This window comes from Spermophilus citellus (assembly GCF_964194105.1).
Source record: "Spermophilus citellus genome assembly, chromosome: 8".
NCBI classification, from domain to species: Eukaryota; Metazoa; Chordata; class Mammalia; order Rodentia; family Sciuridae; genus Spermophilus; species Spermophilus citellus.
In genome coordinates, this window is record NC_138189.1 from 129,695,571 (window position 1) to 129,720,501 (window position 24,931).

Here is a 24,931-nt window from a genome sequence, read left to right on the forward strand (position 1 = left end):
TTCCTCAGTTTTGAAGATGAATCAAAGCACCTTCTTATCCTTCCTCTCCTCAAGTAGGCAAACTGTGATTTCCTTTGTTTAGCTTTATCAGTAAACATCATTTATCTTTGGACAGCCATTCAACAAAGACAGTTATGGACTTCGTGAATAGCAGTGATAATGTCATCTTTGTACACAACACAATTCATCTCGTCTCTCAAGTGATGGACAATATGGTTATGGCTTGTGGGGGTATACTGCCATTGCTTTCAGCTGCTACATCGGCTACAGTAAGGACCTAACTACTACATACAATTGGTGTGAAAATATGAGTGTTATACAGCCTTATTGATTAAAACTTGAATGTGGTGGATTACTATGCATAATAGCTTCTATACGTCAAAAGCAACAAAATCTTTTGCAGTTACCTGGAAGGATTTTTAGAATTTGTTCCAGGAATGAAAAGATTAAAATGAGTGTTGATTTTAGGGATGAGTCAGCTAGTGAAGAAAATGATTGACAGTGTTTCTCCCTAATGTTCCCATTGCCCTTCTTTTTTAGATGAAATAAGTAAATCACTCTATTGTACTGTATTTCTGAAAGCCTGACTGACTTTTTAAAAAATCAAATTTAGAAATTTGGGGAATATAGCTGGTAAAATTAGATTTTTATCAGAATTTTGATGTAAATGTCAAACTTTATTCCTTACAGCATGAACTGGAGAATATTGAACCTACTCAAGGCCTTTCCATAGAAGCCTCTGTGACATTTTTGCAGAGGCTAATTAGCCTTGTGGATGTACTTATATTTGCAAGTTCTCTTGGCTTCACTGAAATTGAAGCTGAAAAAAATATGTCATCTGGAGGTATTTTGCGGCAGTGTCTCCGACTAGGTGAGCTATTTCAAATCATTAGGAATTTATAGTTTTCGGTAATCCAGATATTACTTTGAAAATCATCTTTCTTTTGTTGGGGGAAGATATGTGCCAGCCAAGTTGTATATGTTGACTTTTTAGTGTGTGATGCATAGTGGTAGTTAGCAGGTTAGGTATTAGGGAGAGGGGCATAATTTGAACAATTTGCTAAGGTGATTCTGAGCATTCCTTCTTCTCCTTCAACCCCTTTTTGCTTCAAGAGTAGTGCTTCTCAAGTTTTAAGACTCCAGCAAGCATCTTGGTAGAGATTTAGATTAGATCATATAGACTGAGGTACAGCCTCAACTTGTCTCCCAATTCCCATGTGATGCTGGTTTCTCCTTTCTTGCAAAAACACTTCAGTAACAAGTAGGTTTCTAAACTGGAATCATTCAAGTACAGCCTTTCTTCAAATAAACTCTGGTAATTTGTTAAAGCAGTTAATAGAAGCATAAAATCCCTATTTACCTGGAAGCAATTCTTCTTTAGGTGACAGTAAAAATATGCAAATTGACGTTTAGTCTTAACTAGCCTTCTTTAGGTAAAGCAAAAAATATTTTTCTTTGCACAAGATTCCTTGTATCTAAGTATAAATAATAAACTAAATTGTAAATACTTAGACTTTGTTGAATTACTTGTTTATTAAATGAAGAGAAGATGATATAGTGAGGCAGTCCAAGAAATGGAAGCAGAATCTTAGGAAGCATGACCATGTGTAAACAGATCAGAAATAAGGTACCTATGAAGCAGCAGAAAACCCAATTAGTTAATGAAATATTTTTCCATGTTTAGCATGTTATTACTAATAAATACAATTAGAGTTTTTTGCGCAATTACTATTTTTATTCAAAATGCCATTGAAAGTACTTTTAAATAGGATTCTCTAAGGAAATAATAATTTGTTAAGGTATAACAATTTATAAAAAATAGTTTTCACTTTTTAATTAAGAAATTCAAATTTGTGAGCATAAAATGAAAGCTGTCATTTATTGGCTTGTGATTAGTTCTGATTTTCAAATTGAGCTGTCATTTTGTTGTTTTTATTGAGAAAATTATAGACCAGAGAAATTAGGAAACTTAAATTTGAAACCTACATTTGGTCAGATTGGAATTTGAATATATTTTTGCTGAACTAGTGTGGCTATTCTTTCTGTTGTAGTATGCTTCTTTTTAAAACTTTCTATTATCAATATAATTAAAATATTTAGGCTTTTTTTTTTTTACTTTTGCATATGCCATTTTAAAAATGTTTCCACTTCCTACATTTCTTTCTTTGTTTTCTTCTTCTTCTTTTTTTTTTTTTTTTTTGTACTGGGGAATTGAACTCCGGAGCACTCCATCACCCAGCCCTATTTTGTATTTTATTTTTTATTTTATTTTATTTTTTTTTTAATTGGTTGTTCACAACGTTACAAAGCTCTTGACATATCATACTTCATACATTAGACTGAAGTGGGTTATGAACTCCCAATTTTACCCCAAATGCAGATTGCAGAGTCACATCGGTTACACATCCTATTTTGTATTTTATTTAGAGAAAAGGGTTTCACTGAGTTGCTTAGTACCTACTGTTGCTGAGGCTGACTTTGAACATATGATCCTTCTGCCTCAGCCTCCTGAGCCAATGGGATTACAGGCATGCGCCACTGTGTGAGGCTTTTCCCTACATTTCCACAGTTAAAAATACAAGGCTACACTGGCAAAGCTTCATTCTACTCAGTAGTCTTTTAAATTCAGAAACTAGGGAAATACTTTTTCTCATTTTCATAGCTTTAGAAAAGAATCAAGAGATGATTTGCTGGACTCCAGCACCATGTCTTCTTGCACGTGGTTTGACATGGAAAGGGACTTGTCCAGGGTCACTTAGTAGAGTGTGGTAAACTAGGGAAACAATTCCGATGGTTTTTTTTTTTTATTATTGGTTGTTCAAAACATTACATAGTTCTTGACATATCATATTTCACACTTTGATTCAAGTGGGTTATGAACTCCCATTTTTACCCCGTATACAGATTGCTTTATCACATCAGTTACACTTCCATTGATTTACATATTGCCATACTAGGATATCAAATCAGAGACACAGCGTCTGATAGAAGAAAAAGTTGGCTACGATCTACATATTGTGGGGTCAGGCTCCAAATTCCTCAATAGGACACCCATAGCACAAGAGTTAATAACAAGAATCAACAAATGGGACTTAATTAAACTTAAAAGTTTTTTCTCAGCAAGAGAAACAATAAGAGAGGTAAATAGGGAGCCTACATCCTGGGAACAAATTTTTACTCCTCACACTTCAGATAGAGCCCTAATATCCAGAGTATACAAAGAACTCAAAAAATTAGACAATAAGATAACAAATAACCCAATCAACAAATGGGCCAAGGACCTGAACAGACACTTCTCAGAGGAGGACATACAATCAATCAACAAGTACATGAAAAAATGCTCACATCTCTAGCAGTCAGAGAAATGCAAATCAAAACCACCCTAAGATACCATCTCACTCCAGTAAGATTGGCAGCCATTATGAAGTCAAACAACAAGTGCTGGCGAGGATGTGGGGAAAAGGGTACACTTGTTCATTGTTGGTGGGACTGCAAATTGGTGCAACCAATTTGGAAAGCAGTATGGAGATTTCTTGGAAAGCTGGGAATGGAACCACCATTTGACTCAGCTATTCCCCTTCTCGGTCTATTCCATAAAGACCTAAAAAGAGCATGCTACAGGGACACTGCTACAACGATGTTCATAGCAGCACAATTCACAATAGCTAGACTGTGGAATCAACCTAGAGGCCCTTCAATAGATGAATGGATAAAAAAATGTGGCATTTATACACAATGGAGTATTACTCTGCATTAAAAAATGACAAAATCATAGAATTTGGAGGGAAATGGATGGCATTAGAGCAGATTATGCTAAGTGAAGCCAGCCAATCCCTAAAAAACAAATGCCAAATGTCTTCTTTGATATAAGGAGAGTAACTAAGAACAGAGTAGGGACAAAGAGCATGAGAAGAAGATTAACATTAAACAGGGATGAGAGGTGGGAGGGAAAGGGAGAGAGAAGGGAAATTGCATGGAAATGGAAGGAGACCCTCAGGGTTATACAAAATTACATACAAGAGGAAGTGAGGGGAAAAGGAAAAATAGGAAAGACAGCACAATTCCGATGTTTTGATCCCTGGTCTTCTCATTCATGGTATTTCCTGAGCTTTGTGGTTAGAAGGTGGGATGGCAATAACAAGAATAACCTGTGCTCCTGAGATTGGTTGAAATGAAGAGATCTAGTGTGGTTTTTAACTTTATAATAATACAGACCCAAGTTTGATTTTATGTAGTCTGTGCCTAAAGTACAATTTTTTTTAAAAAACTGGGCCTGATAAGCAAATTTGACCAAAATTATATTCATATCTTTTCCCTTTCTTCCCTTTCTTCCTTTCTTCCTTTCATCCAAGTTTTGTTGCTCTCTTTCCAAATACTTTCCTTTTTAAATTTTTGTCTTCTAGTCATGTGTGATAGTGATATTTAACCTTCCCCACTTAAGTTTGCTATTTTGTCTCTAATTTGTTTCCCTTCCCCATCTTAATTTCAAATACCTTGAGTATTACAGATTTGTTTGAGAATTGAGATGATTATATGATATCAAGTAAATCATAGTCAAGTGTACATGACCTAATTCATCACTGAAAATTCAAAATTAATTTCTGAGTACTCTGTGTAACTGATCTGTTATAGTGGTGCATGCCTGTATTCCCAGCGACTTGGGAGGCTGAGGCAGGAGAATGACAAGTTTGAGGCCAGCTGTAGCAATTTAATAAAGGTCCTACACAACTTAGCAAGATCGTGTCAAAATTTAAAACAAAAACAAAAACAAAAAAAAAAACAAAGAATAAAAAGGGCTGGGGATATGGCGCAGTGGGAAAGCATCCTTGGGTTCAATCATTAGTACCAAAAAAGCCACAAAACAAAACAAACTCCCCCCAAAACACAAGCCAACCCCCAGATAATCTGAGTAACTGATTGGTGGTAGGTCTAAAAAGGAGCTGTAAATTTTAGGCTCTGTATTAAATCAAATTTGCTTTTCTGTTTCTCCACCTTCTAAGCACTATTAATGAAAGCCAGTAGATCCTATAAAGCCTAAATATTACACTATCAGTCTCTGTTAATATCATATTCCAATGATACAATATAGGAAAAACATAAAAATTTCCAATTTAATAATTTTATTTCAATTAAGGTAATTGAAGATTATTACAACAAGTCAATAGCAATGTGGCTTGCTCTGTTTTCTTCCACTATTATTTCAAATATTTACTTTCCCATTTCTTAATGAAAGGTCGACCCAGCTAGCTTAGGTGAGATCTATGAAAGAGTAACCTATTATTAAGTTTCCTGAACTTGGCTGGGGAGTGTTTCTCTGTGGTAATGTTTGCCTAGTATGTGGGAAGCCCTTGTGTTATTCCCATACCACAGTTAAAAAAACAAGCAAGCAAACAAACAAACACGATTTACTGATTTCCTTTCAGCAGACTCAAAAGTACAAATTACTACGGTACATTTCCTTCCTAGATCTTAACTGGGCCTTATGACAGAAAACAAAATCAAGACACTAAACACTGAACATGCAGGGATGTTTTAGGAATTTGCTGAAGGCAATCCATTTCAAGTAAAGTCTTATGTAAATCATGTTATGTAGAAGATGATTTGTATTAGTTCCATAATCTTAAATATGATTTTCTTTTTTTTTTCTAAATCTTTTTATTAAAACAAATGACAGTGTGTGCAGTGGCAGTAAGGAATTGCTTAGAATGTCAACAACATTCACAGCTGAAAGTCAGGGGAGATACAGGCAAAGGCCTGAAAACAACCTCAAGCATTGTTCTCTTGGGGAAATCTGCAGCAAAGGTGAGTATACAGAATTGTCATTTTCAAAAAAGCATACTCATATTTCATAGTTAAAATCTTAAATTAATTTGTTCATTTCAACCTGAAGTTAAATAAATGTGACAGAGATTCTAAAATACTTATGTTACTCTGTGAACATAACATTCAAATGTTTGTGTTTAAATATACAGTACAGATTTGCTTATACTTAATCTTGTCTGCTTTTCCAAATGTTTACTTTTCTTATTTCTGTGATAGCTTTTCCTTCAAATATGTCAATTTTCCCACATAATTTCCCCCTGTATACGCTCTCCACCCCCTCAAAAAAAGGAAAAAAATGTATGGAAAAAAGAATGTTTTAGCATGGTTTTCTCATTCTTAGAATACTTGTTTATTTTTTTAAAAATCTGTGTATTGTGTGTGTGTGTGTGTGTGTGTGTGTGTGTGTATGTGTGTGTGTGTGTGTATTCACATATATAATGTATTTTTTAAAAAATTTCTTAAATAGAGTCCAGTGGACATTGTGACTGGTGGTATATCTCCAGTAAGAGATCTTGACAGGCTCCTGCAAGACATGGATATTAATCGACTCAGGGCAGTTGTTTTCAGAGACATAGTAAGTTAAAATATTTCTTTCAAGTACTCTCTTAGCTGATACATATTTTCTTCCTTCTGAGCTGAAAGTGCTAGAGTAAAAACTCTTTGTAATATAAAATAGTCCAGTAGAGAAAGGAAAGCCAGATCTCTTAACAATGATTTTAGAATCTTAGACTATTAAGAAAGAATTGTCTAAATAAATGGAGCTAGCGTATCAGAGTAATGATGCTAAAAAGAATAATGCAGCATTTCACTGTAAGCAGTGTCATGGCTTTACATATTATCAGGAAGCCCAGCAACTTCTTGAGCTGTCTGTTTCATTATTTTCATTTTATAGATGAGGAATCTGAGTTACAAAATGCTTGAGTAACTTGGTCAATTGGTTAGTACATTATACGGTCAGGATTCAAACCCAGCAGGCTTAATCCAAGAATCCATGCTCTCAGTGTAATGAAATATTCAATTTCTGAGTATTATATTATTTTACTGAGTAGTGTATATTTTCCCCCCAGAGGTATATTAATATGATTAAAAGGTACATGATGAAATGTTGCTCTCAATGTGTTTTTAATTTTTCAAAGATGAAAATAATTTTGGTTTAACTCATTTTGACATAGAGAATGACTGGTTTTCATGTAGATTAATTTATTTTTTCATGGTATTAGGTACTGAATGCAGGGGTGCTCTACCACTGAGCTACATCCGCAGACCTTTTTATGTTTCATTTTGAGATGGGGTCTCTCTAAGTTACTGAGGGTCTTGTGCTAAATTGTTAAGGCTGGCCTTGAACTTGGGGTTCTCCTGCCTCAGTGTTCAGAGTTGCTGGGATTATAAGTGTGTTCTTCCACACCTGGCTTTACATAGAAAATATAAAGTTATATATAAGGTATTAGGATGTAAATAAAAATCATTTGTAATCTCATTCCCTAACATTGGGAATTTTATCATTAGTTTTTGTTGAACTAATCTACTGTATATTTAATACTGGATGCTCTAAGTATATACTATATGTATTTCTTATGAACTTTATAATCTTGATTTTTCATTTTCCTTTCTCATCATCTGGTATTTTAGTTTTTTCTTGTTTTGTTGAGTAGGTTTTTATACATCTATAGAATATGGAGTGCTATCACTGCTTACTTACTAAATATTTGTGAATTTGCATAGTACTGAATATTCCATGTCCATCATCCTATTATGTAATTCTCATAATAATCATATGAGTAGGATTGCCACATGAGGTTAAATTTTTGCTTAAGATCATTCAATTAGTAAGAGGTAGAAATGAGTTAAGGACCTAGGGAATTTGATGGGATAAGTAAGGATTTAAACAGGTATATACAGTTCATAACTGATTAAGAAGTTAAGACCCAGTAAATAATTTGCTTACATTTTTCTAGCCCACATATTTGTAATTAATTAATTTATTTTAATTAGGTATATATGACAGCAGAATGCATTTTTATTCATTATAAAAAATTGCAGCACAACTTTAGATTTCTATGGTTGTACATGATGTAGTGTTGTACCATATGTACAGTCATACGCGTACCTAGCTAGGGTAATATGTCCATCTCATTCCACCATTTTTCCTGCCCCCATGCACCCTTTCTACCCTCTCTCCTGTTTGCCCAACACGCCTCCATTTTTCCCGTGCCTCTGGATCAGCATCCACTTACGAGAGAGAACATTTGGCCTTTGTTTTTTTGGAATTGGCTTACTTTGCTTAGTGTGATATTCTCCAACTCCATCCATTTACCTGCAAATGCCATAATTTTATTCTCTTTTAATTCTGAGTAATATTCCATTATGTATATATACCAGAGTTTCTTTACCCATTAATCTACTGAATGGCATCTAAAAATGTTCAACATCTGTAGTAATTAGAGAAATGCAAATCAAAACTACTCTAAGATATCATCTCACACCAGTCAGAATGGCAGTTATCAAGAATACTGACAACATAAATGGTGGCAAGGATGTGGGGCAAAAGGCACACTCATAAATTGCTGGTGGAACTGCAAATTGGTACAACCAATCTGGAAAGCAGTATAGAGATTCCTTAGACAACTTGGAATGGAACCACCATTTGACCCAGCTATCCCATCCCCGGTCTATGTCCAAAGGACTTAAGATCAGCATACTACAGTTGTATAGCCACATCAGTGTTTGTAGCAGCTCAGTTCACAATAGCTAAAGTGTGGAAGCAATCTAGGTGTCCACATTTTTTAGTGGCAATTTTAGTAGCACTTATGGCAGAATTGTATGGTAGAGAAATATAGGCATAACTTCAGAAAAGGGATGTTATTTAAAAAATAAAAATGTTTTTTTTTTTTTTGACCAAGACTAAGAAGTTGTTACACATGGACCTACAAAGTACCATAGATTTTGTCAGATTACAAATGTGACTCACATTACTTCAAGCATTTAAGGGAGAACCTGATATCTAATTTTTTTTTTCCTGAAATTGATTATGTATAAAAGTTTTTGCAGCAGTTAATAAGTTTTAATCAAATTTGTGCCATTAATTTGTATCTATGAGAAAACAAAACTTGTAGCCTTGTATGTGCTAGGCAAGCACTCTACCATTGAGCCACATCCCCAGCCCTCTGGTGCCTTTAATTTTCAGGATTTAATAGACAAATTTGAAATTTTTTGTTTAAAATAATTAAGTTCAAACCTATTTTGAAATGTTACCAGAACAGTGGTGTACATAGGGTCCTCTTGAAGATGGAGAATTGGATTAGATACAGAAGTTGTTGATAAACAGAGGTGGGTGATCAATAGAGCTAGAATCAATCCTGGCCTCTTTTAGAGGTCAGTCTAGTTTGTTCTTTTACTTTTTTTTTTTTTTAGTTGTAGTTGGACAAAATACCTTTATTTTTATTTGTTTTTATGTGGTGCTGAGGATCGAACCCAGTGCCTCGCACGTGCTAGGCGAGAGCTCTACTGCTGAGCCACAACCTTAGCCCCTAGTTTGTCCTTTTTCTGTGGCAGATATTATGTTTTCAGTGCTGGGCACGTGGATGTCTGCACCACTCAAAATACTCTCAAGAATTCTTTTGGCATCCTGCTTTGTATCTGAGAACCTCACTTTTTTTTTTTTTTGTCTCTGTGAGTGAGTCTTTTAGTGCAGCTTGTACTTGGCTGTTTTACATATTTAAATATTTAAATATTGAGTAAAAGTAAAAATATTAATTATCCTTGTAGTTATAATTACTACTTGATTTATCTCATAAAGTATGCTATGACATATCTCTTCAGATTGAGTTACTTAAATTTTAAAGGTGAGACTGGTTTTGTCCTTGTTTACAAAGTATAAAAGCTCTCACTTAAAGGCATAGTTCCAAAAGTCTGCCTAATCCTTTCTCAGGTAAGTTTATTAATACACTTATCACACAAATAAATAATAATATCTTGTTCTCTGTGATATTACAAGGTATGTGAGCATGTTTATATTTAAATATTGTGATGTGAAATGAAATCAAAACATATTATATAATAGTGTCATGAAAAACTACCTTTATTTTTTCCCAGGAGGATAGCAAACAAGCTCAATTCTTAGCTCTGGCTGTTGTATATTTTATCTCTGTCCTTATGGTCTCAAAGTATAGAGACATTTTGGAACCCCAAAATGAAAGGTGTAACCAGTCATTTAAGGAAACTGGTAATGAAAATGAGAATTCATCACTCCCTGGTAAGTTTCCATATTTTATTCCCTGGTAACAAAGTTCAAGTGAAACTTTACCTAGTTAAAATATTGATTTAAGAATTTAAATCCATTTATGTATAAAATGAGAGCCTACATTTCTTTTTTATTAATAAATAAGTAAATATTTTAATGTTTTAAGTATTATAATTAATTGCAATTAGAAGATAATATTTTGTTTTTAAATGCGCCATCTAATTAAAAGGTAAGTGGCTAAATGTTATTCTTTACAAATAGTTATAATTTGTTAAGGACTAATTCAAATTCTTTTATAAGACTAACAAGATGGATTTAATGAATACTGTTAATAATTAGAGTTTTGAAAATAGCTGTCAGTGAAATAAGTATAATTAGATAAGTAGCCATTACTAGTTATAGAACAAGATACCACCCTAAAGGAAATATTTTATTTATTCAACATATACTCATTCTGTATCTCCTGTGTACTTGAGTATATTAATGAACAAAATAGGAAAAAAAATCTTTGCCTTCATGTGTCTTATTTTCTAATGGGAGGAGATAAAAATATGTATGGGGGCTGGGGTTGTGCTCAGCGGTAGAGTGCTCGCCTTGCACTTGCAGAGCCCTGGGTTCCATCCTCAGCACTACATAAAAATAAACAAAATAGAGGTATTGTGTGCAACTACAACTAAAAATAAAATAAAATAAATGTATGTACTAAATAAATTATATAGTATTTTAGAAGATTGTAAGAATGCTAAAAATAAAAAAAGAAAAGGAATAAGATAAAAGTATCTGGAGTAACTAAGAAAGTTAATGTGTAAATTTTTTCTCTATGGGGAAGGAGGAATCATTGGAGGATTTTGAGTATAGCAGTTAAAATTTTCAGGCTTTTAAAAGTAATGCTTTGGATTCTGCATTGAGGATAACCACTAAAGGGCAAGAAAAAAAATTAGTATTTTTGGCTATTTACTGCTATGTAACACATTATCTTGGATCTTAGTAGCTTAAAACTTATACTACCTTAGTCTTGTCTTCATAATCCTGAGCATTAGATTTGGGTAGGACACAGTGGGGAGGTTCATCCCTGTTCCATATGATGTTTGCTGGGACTGGAAAGTCTAAGATGGCTTCTCTATTCATCTATTTAGTGTCAGACAACTCCAATAGTTAGAGCTGGCTGACTGAAGCCACTGAGCTACAGCTGTAGCTGGGGCCTCACACTGTTCGCTTAATTCCTTGTTTTCATCCATCAGTCTGGAAGGCCTTTCTATTTCTGTTTGGTCTTTCCACATGTCCTTTCCAATAGGATAAATCATTAGTCAACAGGGATTCTGGGATTACTAACACTGCCAGACCTTCTTCAAACTTTGGCCCAGAACTGACCCAGTGCTACTTCTGTCACATTCTGTTGGCTAGAGTAAGTAAGGCCCTGCCTAGATTTAAGGATTTCTCAAGATGGGGAATACCAGAAAGCATGGGGTAGTAGGATCATTATAGTAATTGCCTTCTGGAATCAGTGAGGAGGATAGTACGGTAATCCAGGCAAGAGATTATGGTGGGTTGAACTGAACTGTAATGGTAGTTGTGGAGATGATAAGTAATCAGAGTGTGGATATATTTTGGTGACAGAGGAAACAGAATTTTAAACCATTAGATTTGTGTTACGTGAAAGATAAAAAATATTTAAGTATGTTTACTAGGTATAGTTGTGTAGACTAAAGATGAAACAGATTTTCAGGGAAAGATAAGAAATTCTATTTTCAGCATGTTGAGCTGAGATGTCTTTTGATATAGAAGTCGTGGAATAGGCAGTTAATATATAATACTCTGAATTTTTTTTTTTAATGTGTGTGTGTTGGTAGTAAGATATAGAGGTATGAGTGGATGTTGAGAGAGGATGAGATCACTAAGGGAATATAAGTAGATAGGGAAGAGTACCAAGAACTTATGATCAATGAACTGAGCCCTAAGTTCCTCCAGCCTAATATGTGTTAGGGAGAAAAAATAAGTGAACAGTGTTAAGAAGGACGAACTAGAGAGTCGTAGAAGGAAAACCAAAAGAGTATAGCATCCTGGAAGACAAATGTAAAAAGCATTATCTAATTAGAGCAATCAGATACTTGTTTTGACAAATGAGAACCAACCACTGGATTTAGTAAGATCTAACCTTTGGTGATTTTCATAAAAGCATTTTTGTTGGAATGGTTGGAAACCTGACTGGAGGGATAACAATTTATTTAGTACATACATATTTTACCACAGTGGAAACCACCCATGAGTTAGAGGTTTTTATTTTATCCCAAGGATTTTGGACTTTTTCTTAAATATCAATGGCTTTCAATTTTGTGTTGCTTCTCATTGGTATGTCATGATCACTTTGGAGGAGTTTGGCATATATTTTGTTATCCCATCTGTTGTGATTATAGGTGCATTCATTGAGAATATTTCATAGATTTTATAATTAGTTTTTGCTTTATAGAATGTGACATATTTTATAACTTAAAATAACAGATGGCTATTGGCACTGAATATGCCTTTTTAATAGTAGTTCTAATTTTATAAATTTGTTCTTTTTCTCCTGTTTCTGGGTAAGATGTAGAAAACACACCTGCAGCACTTAGCCCTTTAACTCCATCGTCGGTTGAAGAATCAGTGGAAAGCACATCATCTACTCGAAGGAGAGACTCAGGCATTGGGGAGGAAACAGCTGCTGGTTTAGGAAGCAATGTGTATGTAACTCCTTCAACAGCACCTCTGGGTGTTAGTGCAGGCCCAGATGCAATCAGCGAGGTGCTATGCACTCTTTCATTAGAAGTCAATAAATCTCAAGAGACCAAAAATGATGGAGGAAATGAATTGGATAACAAAGTGACACCCTCAGTTCCTATTTCAAAAAATGTCAATGTGAAGGACATTCTTCGAAGCTTGGTTAACATACCAGCAGATGGAGTCACAGTGGATCCTGCCCTTCTGCCACCAGCCTGCCTTGGTGCTCTTGGTGATCTGTCTGTTGAACAACCTGTGCAGTTCAGATCTTTTGACAGGTACTGTAAATAGTCTTTTATTTTGATATGCTTACATTTATAAATTTTAAAAGGTAAACAGGTGCCGCAGTCTTGGCTAGGCACAGAATCACGAGCCAATCAAGCAGGAACAAAACTTTATTTTGAAAAAGCCGCTAACACTCTCAGCGCCAGCAAGTCAAAAACCGGTCCTCCCACGAGGGTGTCCGACCGGAACCCCGCGCCGACCGGAACCCCCCCGTCTCCTCCCACCTCCTCCGGAATTCCCTCCTACTATCCTTCCCCAACCAATGGGAACTCTCCAGCAGTCCCGTAAAGTCCCGTAACTTGAGTCCGGTAGCAGGCCAAGGTGAACAGCGGGAGTCCAGTTTGCATATGAATGTAAATTTTAACATAATCATCTCAGTGGCTAGCTGGCGTCACTTTACAACCAAAGGTGCCATACATCGTATATATGCTTGTGGCTCCTAGCATCTGCCCCCTTCTGTTTAATTAAGCAACAAGCAATGTGGCTAGGGACCGTGCCTGGTAGGTTGTCCAATTTAACATATGGTTCTTACCCGTCATGGGAGAACTGACCTTTAGGCGTCAGCTTCCTGTCTTAGGTTGAATCCACTGTAATCAGAGCAACCCGTCGCTGACTACCGGTCCAGCATTCAGCCATGCTTGTGGATAGGCCTATGCACCAGTGGGGGGGTGAGGTTCTTGCCTCACCTCTGTTGGCCCCCAAATTTAGCCTTGGTGCCAGTGGGGGGGTGAGGTTCTTTGCCTCACCTCTGTTGGCCCCCAAATTTAGACCATCACTAGTAGAAGGGAGGAGGATACAGAAATGCCACGACACCAAGCCAATTGACGGCTCCTTTGGAAAAATTGCGTCACTGGTGACACCATCAGCAAAGATATGCCAGTATTACCACAATAAACATGGGGTGAGCTGGCAAGGAAATTGCATCACTGGTGACACCATCAGCAAAAATATGCCAGCAGTACCACAATTCGGTGCACCAGATGATATTTCACAATGTATGCAACTGATATATAGTCCAGGCAAGTTCTGCAAGCAGTTCAAATTGGAGGAGTCTATCAATATGTCCATATCCTCCCAAAGTAAATCAAGTCCTTGATAGCATTACTTGTTGAGTTATATTCATTGATGCATCAGTTTATACAGTTTACTGTGATAGCTATCATAGAAGCTGTAGTTTGGTTTTATCTCAGTCTTCACTGGAATTGGGATGGAGATGGAAATTCTGGCAATGATGGTAAAGAGACATTATCCTGAACAGAATTATTAAATATAATAAAAAGAAAAGGTGAAAGTAAACAAACAGATCTGTTAAACTCCTTTAAAAACAATCCTTAACAGCCGTTTACCAAATTTAAATTAGTAAACAAACAGATCTGTTAACCATCTTTAACAACAATCATAAACAGCTGTTCACCTAATTTAAATTAAACCATATAAATCACGTGAATAAAGAAAAAATTCGGATCCATTTTTTCATGAGCGCTCCTCATATAAGAAATATGGACATACACACATACAGACATACAACACAAAACAGAAGTGTGCACACAACATACAACACATAAGACAATAGTAAATAAAGGCCTTGTAACTATACTTAGGTGAAATCTCCATTGCAATGTTTAAAAACTCCACAGTCAAAAAAAAAAAAAAAAAAAAAAATAAATAAATAAATAAATAAATAAATAAATAAAAAATAAAACACAGTCAAAAAATAAAACTGATCAGAAAAACATTAACCTAGGTTTGTATGAGCTCAAAAATAAAATAGAACTTTATGATGTGGAAAAATGCAATAATAAAATAGATACTGAAAAAAAAAACCTTGGTTAATCACTGTCGCAGATGTAAGAATAGCCAAGCTGGAGCTCTGGATGTCAGCTGTTATGGATTTGAGTCAAATCATCTTCTTTTTCTGTAGAAATTGTTTTAGTTAATCTCTCTGGAATCCAAATCGGTTGCTGTTCATCCTGTGGGAAAACACAGACAGCGCCCCGATTCCAGACTATCACTGGATCCGGGCCTTTCCATTGTCCTGTTAGAATATCTTTCCAAAGTACCTTAGGCTTATGTACATTTTTGGGGTACAAATGTCTTTCCGCAGCACTAAGTCCCGATGAATCTAAATTTAAAAAGTTTAGAGTAAAAAGGGTTATTTTAAGTTTATCTTTGGGGGATATATACCCCTTTCCAATTCCCTCCTTTTGTTTTAATAAGTACATTTTAATAGTTTGATGAGCTCTTTCAACTATGCCTTGTCCTTGTGGATTGTATGGAATTCCTGTTATGTGAGTAATACCAAATGATGAGCAAAATTGTTTAAAAGAGGAGGAAGTATAACCAGGACCGTTGTCCGTTTTTAACTGTTTTGGAACGCCCACAGTGGCAAAATTTTGTAAGCAATGAGCTATAACATCTTTAGTTTTTTCTCCGGCATGAAGGGAGCCCATCAAAAATCCGGAAGAGGTATCAACTGTAACATGTAAATATTTTAATTTTCCAAATTCTGGCAAGTGTGTGACGTCCATCTGCCAAATATGGTTAGGTATTAGTCCTCTAGGATTGACTCCAAGATTAACTTGTGGTAAAAATGTCACACAATTTTGACATTGTTTTATTATATGTCTGGCCTGTTCTTTAGTTATTTTAAAACGCTTTTGTAAAGTATTAGCATTGACATGGAACCTTTTATGAAAATTTATAGCTTCTTCTATTGTGGAGAAAATATGTATGTCATGTGTAGATTTATCTGCTAGTTCATTGCCCATACTAAGGGCTCCAGGCAATCCTGTATGTGCCCTGATATGACCTATGAAGAATGGATCTTTTCGGTCCCAGATTAGACTTTGTATAGCGGAAAACAAAGAGAAAACAGTAGAGGAAGGGGAAATCCTACCAGCATCTTCAAGGGAATTAATAGCATTAACTACATACTGACTATCAGAAAATAAATTAAATACAGAATCTTTAAACATCATAAAAGCTTGTAATACTGCATTAAGCTCTACCTTTTGAGCTGATTGTTTGGGTACTAAAAATGTAAAAGTTTGATCAGGAGTAACTACTGCTGCTGTACCATTGTTTGACCCATCAGTGAATATATTTGGAGCATTTATGATAGGGGTTTTTCTTGTCATTTTTGGAAAAACTACAGGATGCTTAGACCAAAAAGACAACAAAGGATTAGATGGTAAGTGATTATCAAATGAAACACTAGTTTTACACAGGATTATTGCCCAAGTATTTAACTCATTAGCTAACTCATCAATTTGATCCATAGTATATGGAGTAATAATTTTATTGGGAGAAATCCCAAACACTCCCTTAGCTGCTTTTATTCCTTTGAGTATTAATTGTCCTACAGCCTCAGGATATCTAGTAAGAATAGTGTTAGGGGAATAAGATAAATGTATCCACAATAATGGACCTTCTTGCCAAAATACTCCTGTAGGAATATTTTTTGTTGGTAGTACAATAAATAATAAAGGCAAACTTATATCAATTCTATCCAAATGCATATTTTCCATATATGTTTCAATGATTTTTAATACTTTTCTTGCTTCAGGCGTTAACATGCGGGGTGAATTTGGATCTGATGGACCTTTTAGAATATCAAATAAAGGTCCTAACTCTCCTGTTGGTATGCCTAGATAAGGCCTTATCCAATTTATGTCTCCCAATAACTTTTGAAAGTCATTAAGTGATTTGAGTTGATCTACTCGTATTTGAATTTTTGGTGGACGGACCATGGTTGAGGATAATAGAACTCCTAAATAATTAATTGGAAGATTTAATTGTACTTTATCTATTGCTATCTCTAGATTATAATTTTTCAATAAATTTGTAAGTGTGGCATAACATTCTAGTAATGTGTTTTTATCTTTATGTGCCAGTAACACATCATCCATATAGTGAAATATTTGTAGTTCAGGATTTTGGTTTCTAAGTGGCTGGATTGCTTTATTAACATAAATTTGACACATAGTTGGGCTGTTAGCCATCCCTTGAGGGAGTACTTTCCATTCATATCTCTGATCAGGACCTTCATGATTCAGTGCAGGGATAGTAAATGCAAAATGTGGACTATCCTCGGGATGAATTGGAATTGAAAAGAAACAATCTTTAATATCTATAACTAAAACATGCCAGGTTTTTGGTAAAGCAGACAATTGAGGAATCCCTGATTGAGCAGGTCCCATAATAACCATCTCATTATTAATGGCTCTTAAATCTTGTAATAATCTCCATTTACCAGATTTCTTTTTAATGACAAAAATGGGAGTATTATAGGGGGATACGGAAGGTTGTATATGTCCTTCCGCTAACTGTTGTCTGACCAAGTCATGGGCTACTTGTATCTTTTCTTTAGTCAAGGGCCACTGAGGAACCCACACTGGTCTTTCTGATTTCCAAGTAATTTTGATTGTCTCAGTGGCCCTTTCTGAAAACCCAATTCATGTCTATTTATTTCTTGATCTATTTGAATAGGTGCTGTCATACCTTGTTCTTGTTCTCTTAATCTTTTTTCTTTCCTAAAGCCTTGTTTAGCCCTAGTAGTGGGCGCGTTAGGATTGATGTTATTTGTTAATGTCAATCCTAATTGATCTAGGACATCTCGTCCCCATAAATTTACAGGAAGATGATCCAATACATAGGGCTGTATAGTTCCTTCACATCCTTCAGGATCCCTCCAATCTAATACCATAGCACTTCTATGGGGATTTGTTGCCACTCCTAGGCCTCGAAGCGTTTGAGTGGCTTGTTGTAATGGCCAATGTTTTGGCCATTCTTGACGAGATATGATGCTGAGGTCAGCTCCTGTGTCCAGCAGCCCATTAAAGTCATGTCCTTGAATTTTTAATTTTAGCATTGGGCGAGAATCTAAATTTAAAGACAGCATAGCCCAATCTACACCTGTGGAGCCTAATCCCTTGGAACCTCTTTCTACATTACAACTGGAAAATTTATCATGCAGGCTGGGTATTATTAATAACTGTGCTATTCTATCTCCTGGTGAAATTACTGATATACCTCTTGGAGAACTAGCTATAATTTTTATTTCACCTTCATAATCGGGATCAATTACCCCAGGACTTATCATAAGTCCTTTTAGTGTAGAAGAACTGCGTCCCAATAATAAGCCTACTGTTCCCTGGGGAAGAGGTCCTTTTACTCCTGTGGGAATGATTTGAATTCCCATCTCTGGGGTTAGTACTGCTCTGGCAGAGGCGCAGATGTCCAGCCCTGCGCTCCCTCTAGTTTGTCTGATGAGGGATTTAATGGATAATGCGTCCTGGGCACTACCTTGATGGGGCTGTTGGGTTCCTCCATTGCCCCATATATTTGTGGTTTGGGGCCCCGGGGCATTGGGCCCTCTAGTCCGTTTTTTGGCAATGGAGCTTGATACCTTTCTCCACGATATCGTGGGTAAACACTTGGTCCTTGTCCGTTTTTTGATAACGGAATACCCTCTATGGTGGTTTGAGAACGGCATTCATTAGCCCAATGTCTCCCTCTACGGCATCGTGGGCAAATACCTGGTATTCTATTCCTTTGATATCCAGCTTTGTTAAACCCTCCTCTTATGGGGCAACTCCTTTTAAAATGTCCTGTTTGATTACAATTATAGCATGTTCTTGGCCTGGCATCTAAAGCCTGTTGTACTGCTGCTAAGACTTGCCCCTGTTCATTAATGTCTCTACATAATTTAATATATGTGTTTAAATCCTCATGTCTCCATGGTCTAATGACCTCTCTGCAGCAACGATTTGCTTGGTCATAAGCCAGTTGTTTTATAAATGGCATTACCTGTTCTGTATTTCCAAATATCCTAGAGGCTGACTGAATAAGTCTATCTACAAATTCAGCATAAGGTTCATTAGTTCCTTGTATTACCTTAGATAATTGACCTTGTAAGTCTCCATGCCCCTGTAAAGTTTTCCATGCCCTAACTGCATCTACAGCAATTTGTGCGTACACACCAGGGTCATATTCAATTTGTTGTCTTTGACCCTCATAAGGTCCCTTCCCCAAAAGCATGTCCATATTTCTTTGAGGGTACCCAGCTTCTGCATTTCGCCTAGCTGTCTCCATGCAAAATTCCTCATTGGCAACCTTCCATAACAAATATTGTCCTCCGTTTAGCACAGATCGACACATGTTAGCCCAATCTGCTGGTGTCATGTCCAAGTTGGTAACAGATTCAACCATGCTTATTGTGAAGGGAGCTTGCGGCCCATAGGTCGTTACAGCCTCCTTTAATTGCTTTATTGTTTTGAAATCTAAAGCACGGTGAATTCGTTGCCCTCCTGCCTGCTCAAGTACAGGGCATGCTAATCTTTGGGGTCCTGCCTCAGAATTCCGTCCATCAACTACGGTAGTCGAGGGCCGCTCAGCGGTAGATGGAGCTGTTGGCTGAGTTACGCCCTCTGGTGATAGAACGGAGTTGGTAGCAACCTCCTGTTGTAATTCTCCACCTGATGGCTGCTTGTCCTCTAAGCTTGCTTTCTTTAAATTCTCCTCTGTCTGACTAGCTTGAGAGACCTTCTCTTTTGCTTGACCTAGCGTTTTTTCTACCATAGTCTGGACCTCTAACAATTTACTTAACAGTTTTTCGGTTTGTTTTTTATTGGATTCTAATCTACTATAACCTAACCCAATAAGGTAGGATAAAACAAAGCCGAAGCAGAATGAAACAAAGACGGAGCAGACAATGGTTGTATCAATTTTCTCTTTCTCAGGGCTGAATAACTTCAAACCTTGAGCCAACCATTTTTTCCAGTTCGCCTGAGAAAATTCTAGGGCTAGGGAGCTCGAAATGAAAACAAAATAAATCAAAACAAGAACACATTGTTTTCTGAGAAGGTCATCCATCCTGTCGCCTTCCCTCAGGGGCGAGCAATTTACTCACCTCTAAGCTTCAGGCGTTCCCCGCACGGGCCGCCAAATGCCGCAGTCTTGGCTGGGCACAGAATCACGAGCCAATCAAGCAGGAACAAAACTTTATTTTGAAAAAGCCGCTAACACTCTCAGCGCCAGCAAGTCAAAAACCGGTCCTCCCACGAGGGTGTCCGACCGGAACCCCGCGCCGACCGGAACCCCCCCGTCTCCTCCCACCTCCTCCGGAATTCCCTCCTACTATCCTTCCCCAACCAATGGGAACTCTCCAGCAGTCCCGTAAAGTCCCGTAACTTGAGTCCGGTAGCAGGCCAAGGTGAACAGCGGGAGTCCAGTTTGCATATGAATGTAAATTTTAACATAATCATCTCAGTGGCTAGCTGGCGTCACTTTACAACCAAAGGTGCCATACATCGTATATATGCTTGTGGCTCCTAGCAAACAGGAATTCAATTTAAATTTGCTAAATTTTGTAGCTTTAACATTAGCAGGGACATTTTGATCTGTTTTATAATAATTTTAAGGATATTTTTGTTTGTACAGCATTTCAAATTTTTGTTTATTTACATACCAGTAAGATTATTAGTTGTGTGTAAAATAACTTTTTTGGGGGGGCCAGGGGATTGTAACTTACACATGACTACCCATCACTCCTTTGCTGTCAGTACTAACCAGCTTGGCGGGGCCCGTAGATTGGCACTAAGTATTTGAGATACATGTTACACTTAAGTGTTACATTCCCTGTATATACATATAATACTAACAAATCAATAAAATGGAAATGTGACAAAACTGGACAAATGATAGGTATAGGCAGTTTATATAAGGAGAAATACTGGAGTTGGGGATGTAGGTCAGTGGTTTGCCTAGTATGTGCAAGGCTCTAGATTTAATCTCCCAGCACTGGAGAGAATTTACATTTTTACATATTTACATTACTAATATAGAAGGAAATCATATTAAAATAACCAGAAAATAATTTTCCTCATTTTAGATAAGAAGAGATTTTTAAAATGATACCTATAACTAATGAAGGTATGAAGAAACATTTAAAAAATATTTTTAGATGTTGATGGACCTTTATTTTATTCATTTATTTATGTGCGGTGCTGAGGATTGAACCCAGTGCTTCATGCATGCTAGGCAAGTGCTCTACCATTGAACCACAACCCCAGCTCCATTTCTGTTTTTGAGAGGGTATATTGCTATAATTTATTGGAGGGCAAATAGGCAGTGTTAATTAAAAATTAAAATATATAAGTTCTGAAAGCTTATTCAGAAGAAATATACAACTATAAAATTTTTCTGAAAGAGGAATTTCATAATTAAACTGATACTATTGAGCTTTTTCTCTATGGAAATCTTATTCTAAATGCATTAAATAGATAATTACTGTTTTTAACCCTTTGTACACATGAAGAAACAGAGACATAAGAAGTTAAGGAAGTAGCTTGCAGTTTTTATGATAGTTAATGGAAGAACTAATACTTGAACTTAGGCAGTCTGACCATGTTCTTGAGGTGCTCAATGCAGCATTACTTGTAATAGTGAATTTAGTTGCTGACCTATGAAAGATTGGTTTCATGTGTTATTTTATGCAATAATTAATACAGGTTGTACATCCTAATTAGGAAATCCAAAATGCTTTAAAATCCAAAACTGTTTAAGCACCAATTTACCACAAGTGGAAGATTCTACATTTGGCCTCATGTGATGGATCAGAATTACAATATAGGTGCACTAAAATATTTTTAAACATTGCTGTCTGGCTATGTATAAGATACACAGGAAACACAAGTGAAGTTTTTTTAGACTTGGGTACTGTCTCACACTATCTCATTAAATATATATAAATATTCAAAAATCCAAAATCTGAAATTTGAATCAATTTTAAACCCAAGCATTTTGGATAAGGAATACTCAATCTGAACTATGTGGCCATTATAAAGAAAAAGATAGAATACTGTGTATTGAAGTGAAATGTTAACAAAGATTAAATTATATATATATATATATATATATATATATATATATATATATATAGAGAGAGAGAGAGAGAGAGAGAGAGAGAGAGAGAGAGAGAGAGAGAATTTTAAAATATTTATTTATTTATTTTTTAGTTTTCAGCAGACACAACATCTTTGTTTGTATGTGGTGCTGAGGATCGAACCTGGGCCACACGCATGCCAGGCGAGCGCACTACCGCTTGAGCCACATCCCCAGTCCAAAGATATATTTTTTTAAACATTTATTTTTTAGTTGTAGTTGGACACAATACCTTATTTTATTTGTTGATTTTTATGTGGTGCTGAGGATCGAACCCAGTGCCTCACATGTGCTAGGCGAGCGCTCTACTTTTGAGCCACAACCCAGCCCCCAAAGATATATTTTTAAATGAAAGAATCAGTGTACAAAAATTGAGAGCTTATGATTTTTTAAAAAAGATATATTTATATATGCCTCATAAAGTACATATGGAAAATTTGACATGCCAAATTTATCATTGCTTTTATTTTAAATGGTGTTGAAATTAATTTCTATGCCTTCCTGATGCTTTAAGTGAAATTTTGAACTCATTTAGGAAACCATGTTTAGGAATACATTTCAAGGGGTTTTACTAAAACAAAATGAGAGAAAGTATTTTGGTTACCGCATTTTCCAGGATGCTGTATGGAACTTAACATATATCTGGTATGCATTTAAAATACTGTCTGATGGGGAGCATACTGCTGTTTTATCCCTTACTTTTCTTAGCAAGAGACACCTTTTGAAACACTTTCATGCAGCCATTGGTCAGTGGAATATCTTTGGGAATTTCAAAGCATCCCTCTGATCATGTATTTATCTCAGGAATGCTGTGTCAGAAATCACAACTCTCCTCATATCTTAAGAATTATCAACTTCCAAGCAATAGCTGGAAAGTTTAGAGTAACAGCTTCATGAGTGAAACCTTGCTGAAAGGCTGCCAGGTTGTGGGCCCTTGTGAAAGGAAAGGTGTTTGTGTTATTCCCATGCCAAAATTCTTGCTCTTATCTAATTTGAAGATCCTCTCTAGAGATTAGTGCATGCCAGGGATTTATCTTGATAAAGTTCAAGGGCTGGTCTGGCTTTTCAACTAGATCCTTAGGGACTAAAGTGCTGGACTAAAATGCTCTTTTCTCCTTTAGTGGACTAATTGCATGTTTAATAAAATAGCATTTATGTGAAGGTTTGTGGTATTTAAGGCTGATATAATTCAGAAATGGGACTTCTGATCCTTAGTTATCTAGAACATACTGTTGCTACTTGCCTGCTGTTAATAGGTAAAAGAAACTTAAAAAAAAAAAAAGGGTTCAGGTTTAAAAAATCAGCAGTATTTTTACTTGCAGTTTGAAGTGTCTTAGGAATACCTTCTTTTCATCTGTACAGTGGGGATTATAATATATAGCACTAACTTTCCAGGTTGTCATAAACATAAATGAAATAATTTGTGTGTGTTCTTAGCACAGTGCTCACGAATATTAAGTATTTATTAAAGTTACTGAAGAAAAACACTTAAGTGAAATTTTATCCTTTTATATGTAATTTTAAATTAATAGTTTGGAAAACCAGTTTCCTTAACTAGTTATACGTTTTCCACAGTCTTTATGACAAAAAATTGTAAGTACTTTTTGTTAAAATTGGTGGTGTTATTAAAACTTCAGATACTTATTTGTTCCTCAAACATAAAAAAAGGATTTCAGTTTGTCTCTTCGATAGAAATTTGAAGGCTGGGGTATAGCTCAGAGGTAGAGTGCCTACTTAACATGAACAAGGCCCTAGGTTCACCCAGCATCAAAAACCCCCAAACCAACAAACTTAACTGGGTGCCATTTTGCATGCTCATAATCCCAACTGCTTGGGTAGCTGCAGATCAGGCCAGCCTTGGCAATTTAGCGAAACCCTGTCTCAAAAGTTTTATTAAAAGGATTTATAAAAACAGCTAAGGATGTAACTCAGTAGTAGAGTGCCCCTGGGCTCCATCCCCAGTACAAAAACCCAACCCCAAAGCCCAAATCCAACCCAACCAACCCAACCCAAACAAACCAAACCACTTTTAAACTTTAGCTTGAGAATAGTACTGAAAATATCCCTACCACAATGCCCGATAGGCTCTCAAGATTTGGTGTAATGCATATTGCATTTTCTTTGTGTTTTTAAAGCATTTTATCAAAAGATAATGTGAGCTGTTCATTCTTTCATGATTTATGCAAAGTAGTGGTTTGCTTAAATTTCTGTATTATTTAAAGTGTAGGACATGCTTTACTATTTTAGATTTACACTTAACATTCTAGGTAACATGATGGGTTAAAGATACCTTCAGTTGAAGATTTTAGTCTTTTGCATGGTGATTTTATAATAATTATGAAAATATTCCCAAATTTGATAATTGTGACTTCAAATTTTCTTTATTTTTGTGTGGTCCAAAGCTGAAGTAATATTATGTTACTTCCTTAAAAGTGATTTGAATCAATCAGTGAATCTAAAAATTCCTTAATTTTATTTCTCTTTTGTATAGTAATTATAATGAGAGTAAAGAATACATTTTTTTTCCAATTTTGAACAGATTTTTTTGGTAATTTAATGGTACTACATGCATAATGTTATATTTTGATGATATTTGTTACCAATGCTTATAGATGATTATAATACAGAATTATGTTTAAATGTTAGTATAATTACTATGATGATTGGAAAATTTTGTGACCATGGTAGAACCTTTTAAAAAATATTTAAAACATCTTTTTTAGTTGTAGATGGACATAATACCTTTATTTTATTCATTTATTTTTATGTGGTGTTGAGAATGAAACTCAGTGCCTCACATGTGCTAGGTGAGAGCTCTATAACTGGGCCACAACCCTAGCCTCATAGTAAAAGCTTTCTGATTGTACACTTTGAGTGAATTGTATG

General features: G+C 35.8%; 1 protein-coding gene across 5 annotated transcripts in view; it reads left to right on the forward strand.

Annotated features, from left to right (window-relative positions):
- LRBA (LPS responsive beige-like anchor protein) overlaps positions 1-24,931 on the forward strand; it is a 755,692-nt gene that overhangs the window by 186,791 nt on the left and 543,970 nt on the right. For all 5 annotated transcript variants that reach the window (XM_081304745.1, XM_081304743.1, XM_081304747.1 and 2 more), the window contains exons 25-30: positions 116-269; positions 691-871; positions 5,675-5,802; positions 6,290-6,397; positions 9,916-10,075; positions 12,645-13,095. In XM_081304745.1, the coding sequence (XP_081160871.1) occupies positions 116-269; positions 691-871; positions 5,675-5,802; positions 6,290-6,397; positions 9,916-10,075; positions 12,645-13,095 (1,182 nt within the window). The remainder of the gene's footprint in view (positions 1-115; positions 270-690; positions 872-5,674; positions 5,803-6,289; positions 6,398-9,915; positions 10,076-12,644; positions 13,096-24,931) is intronic.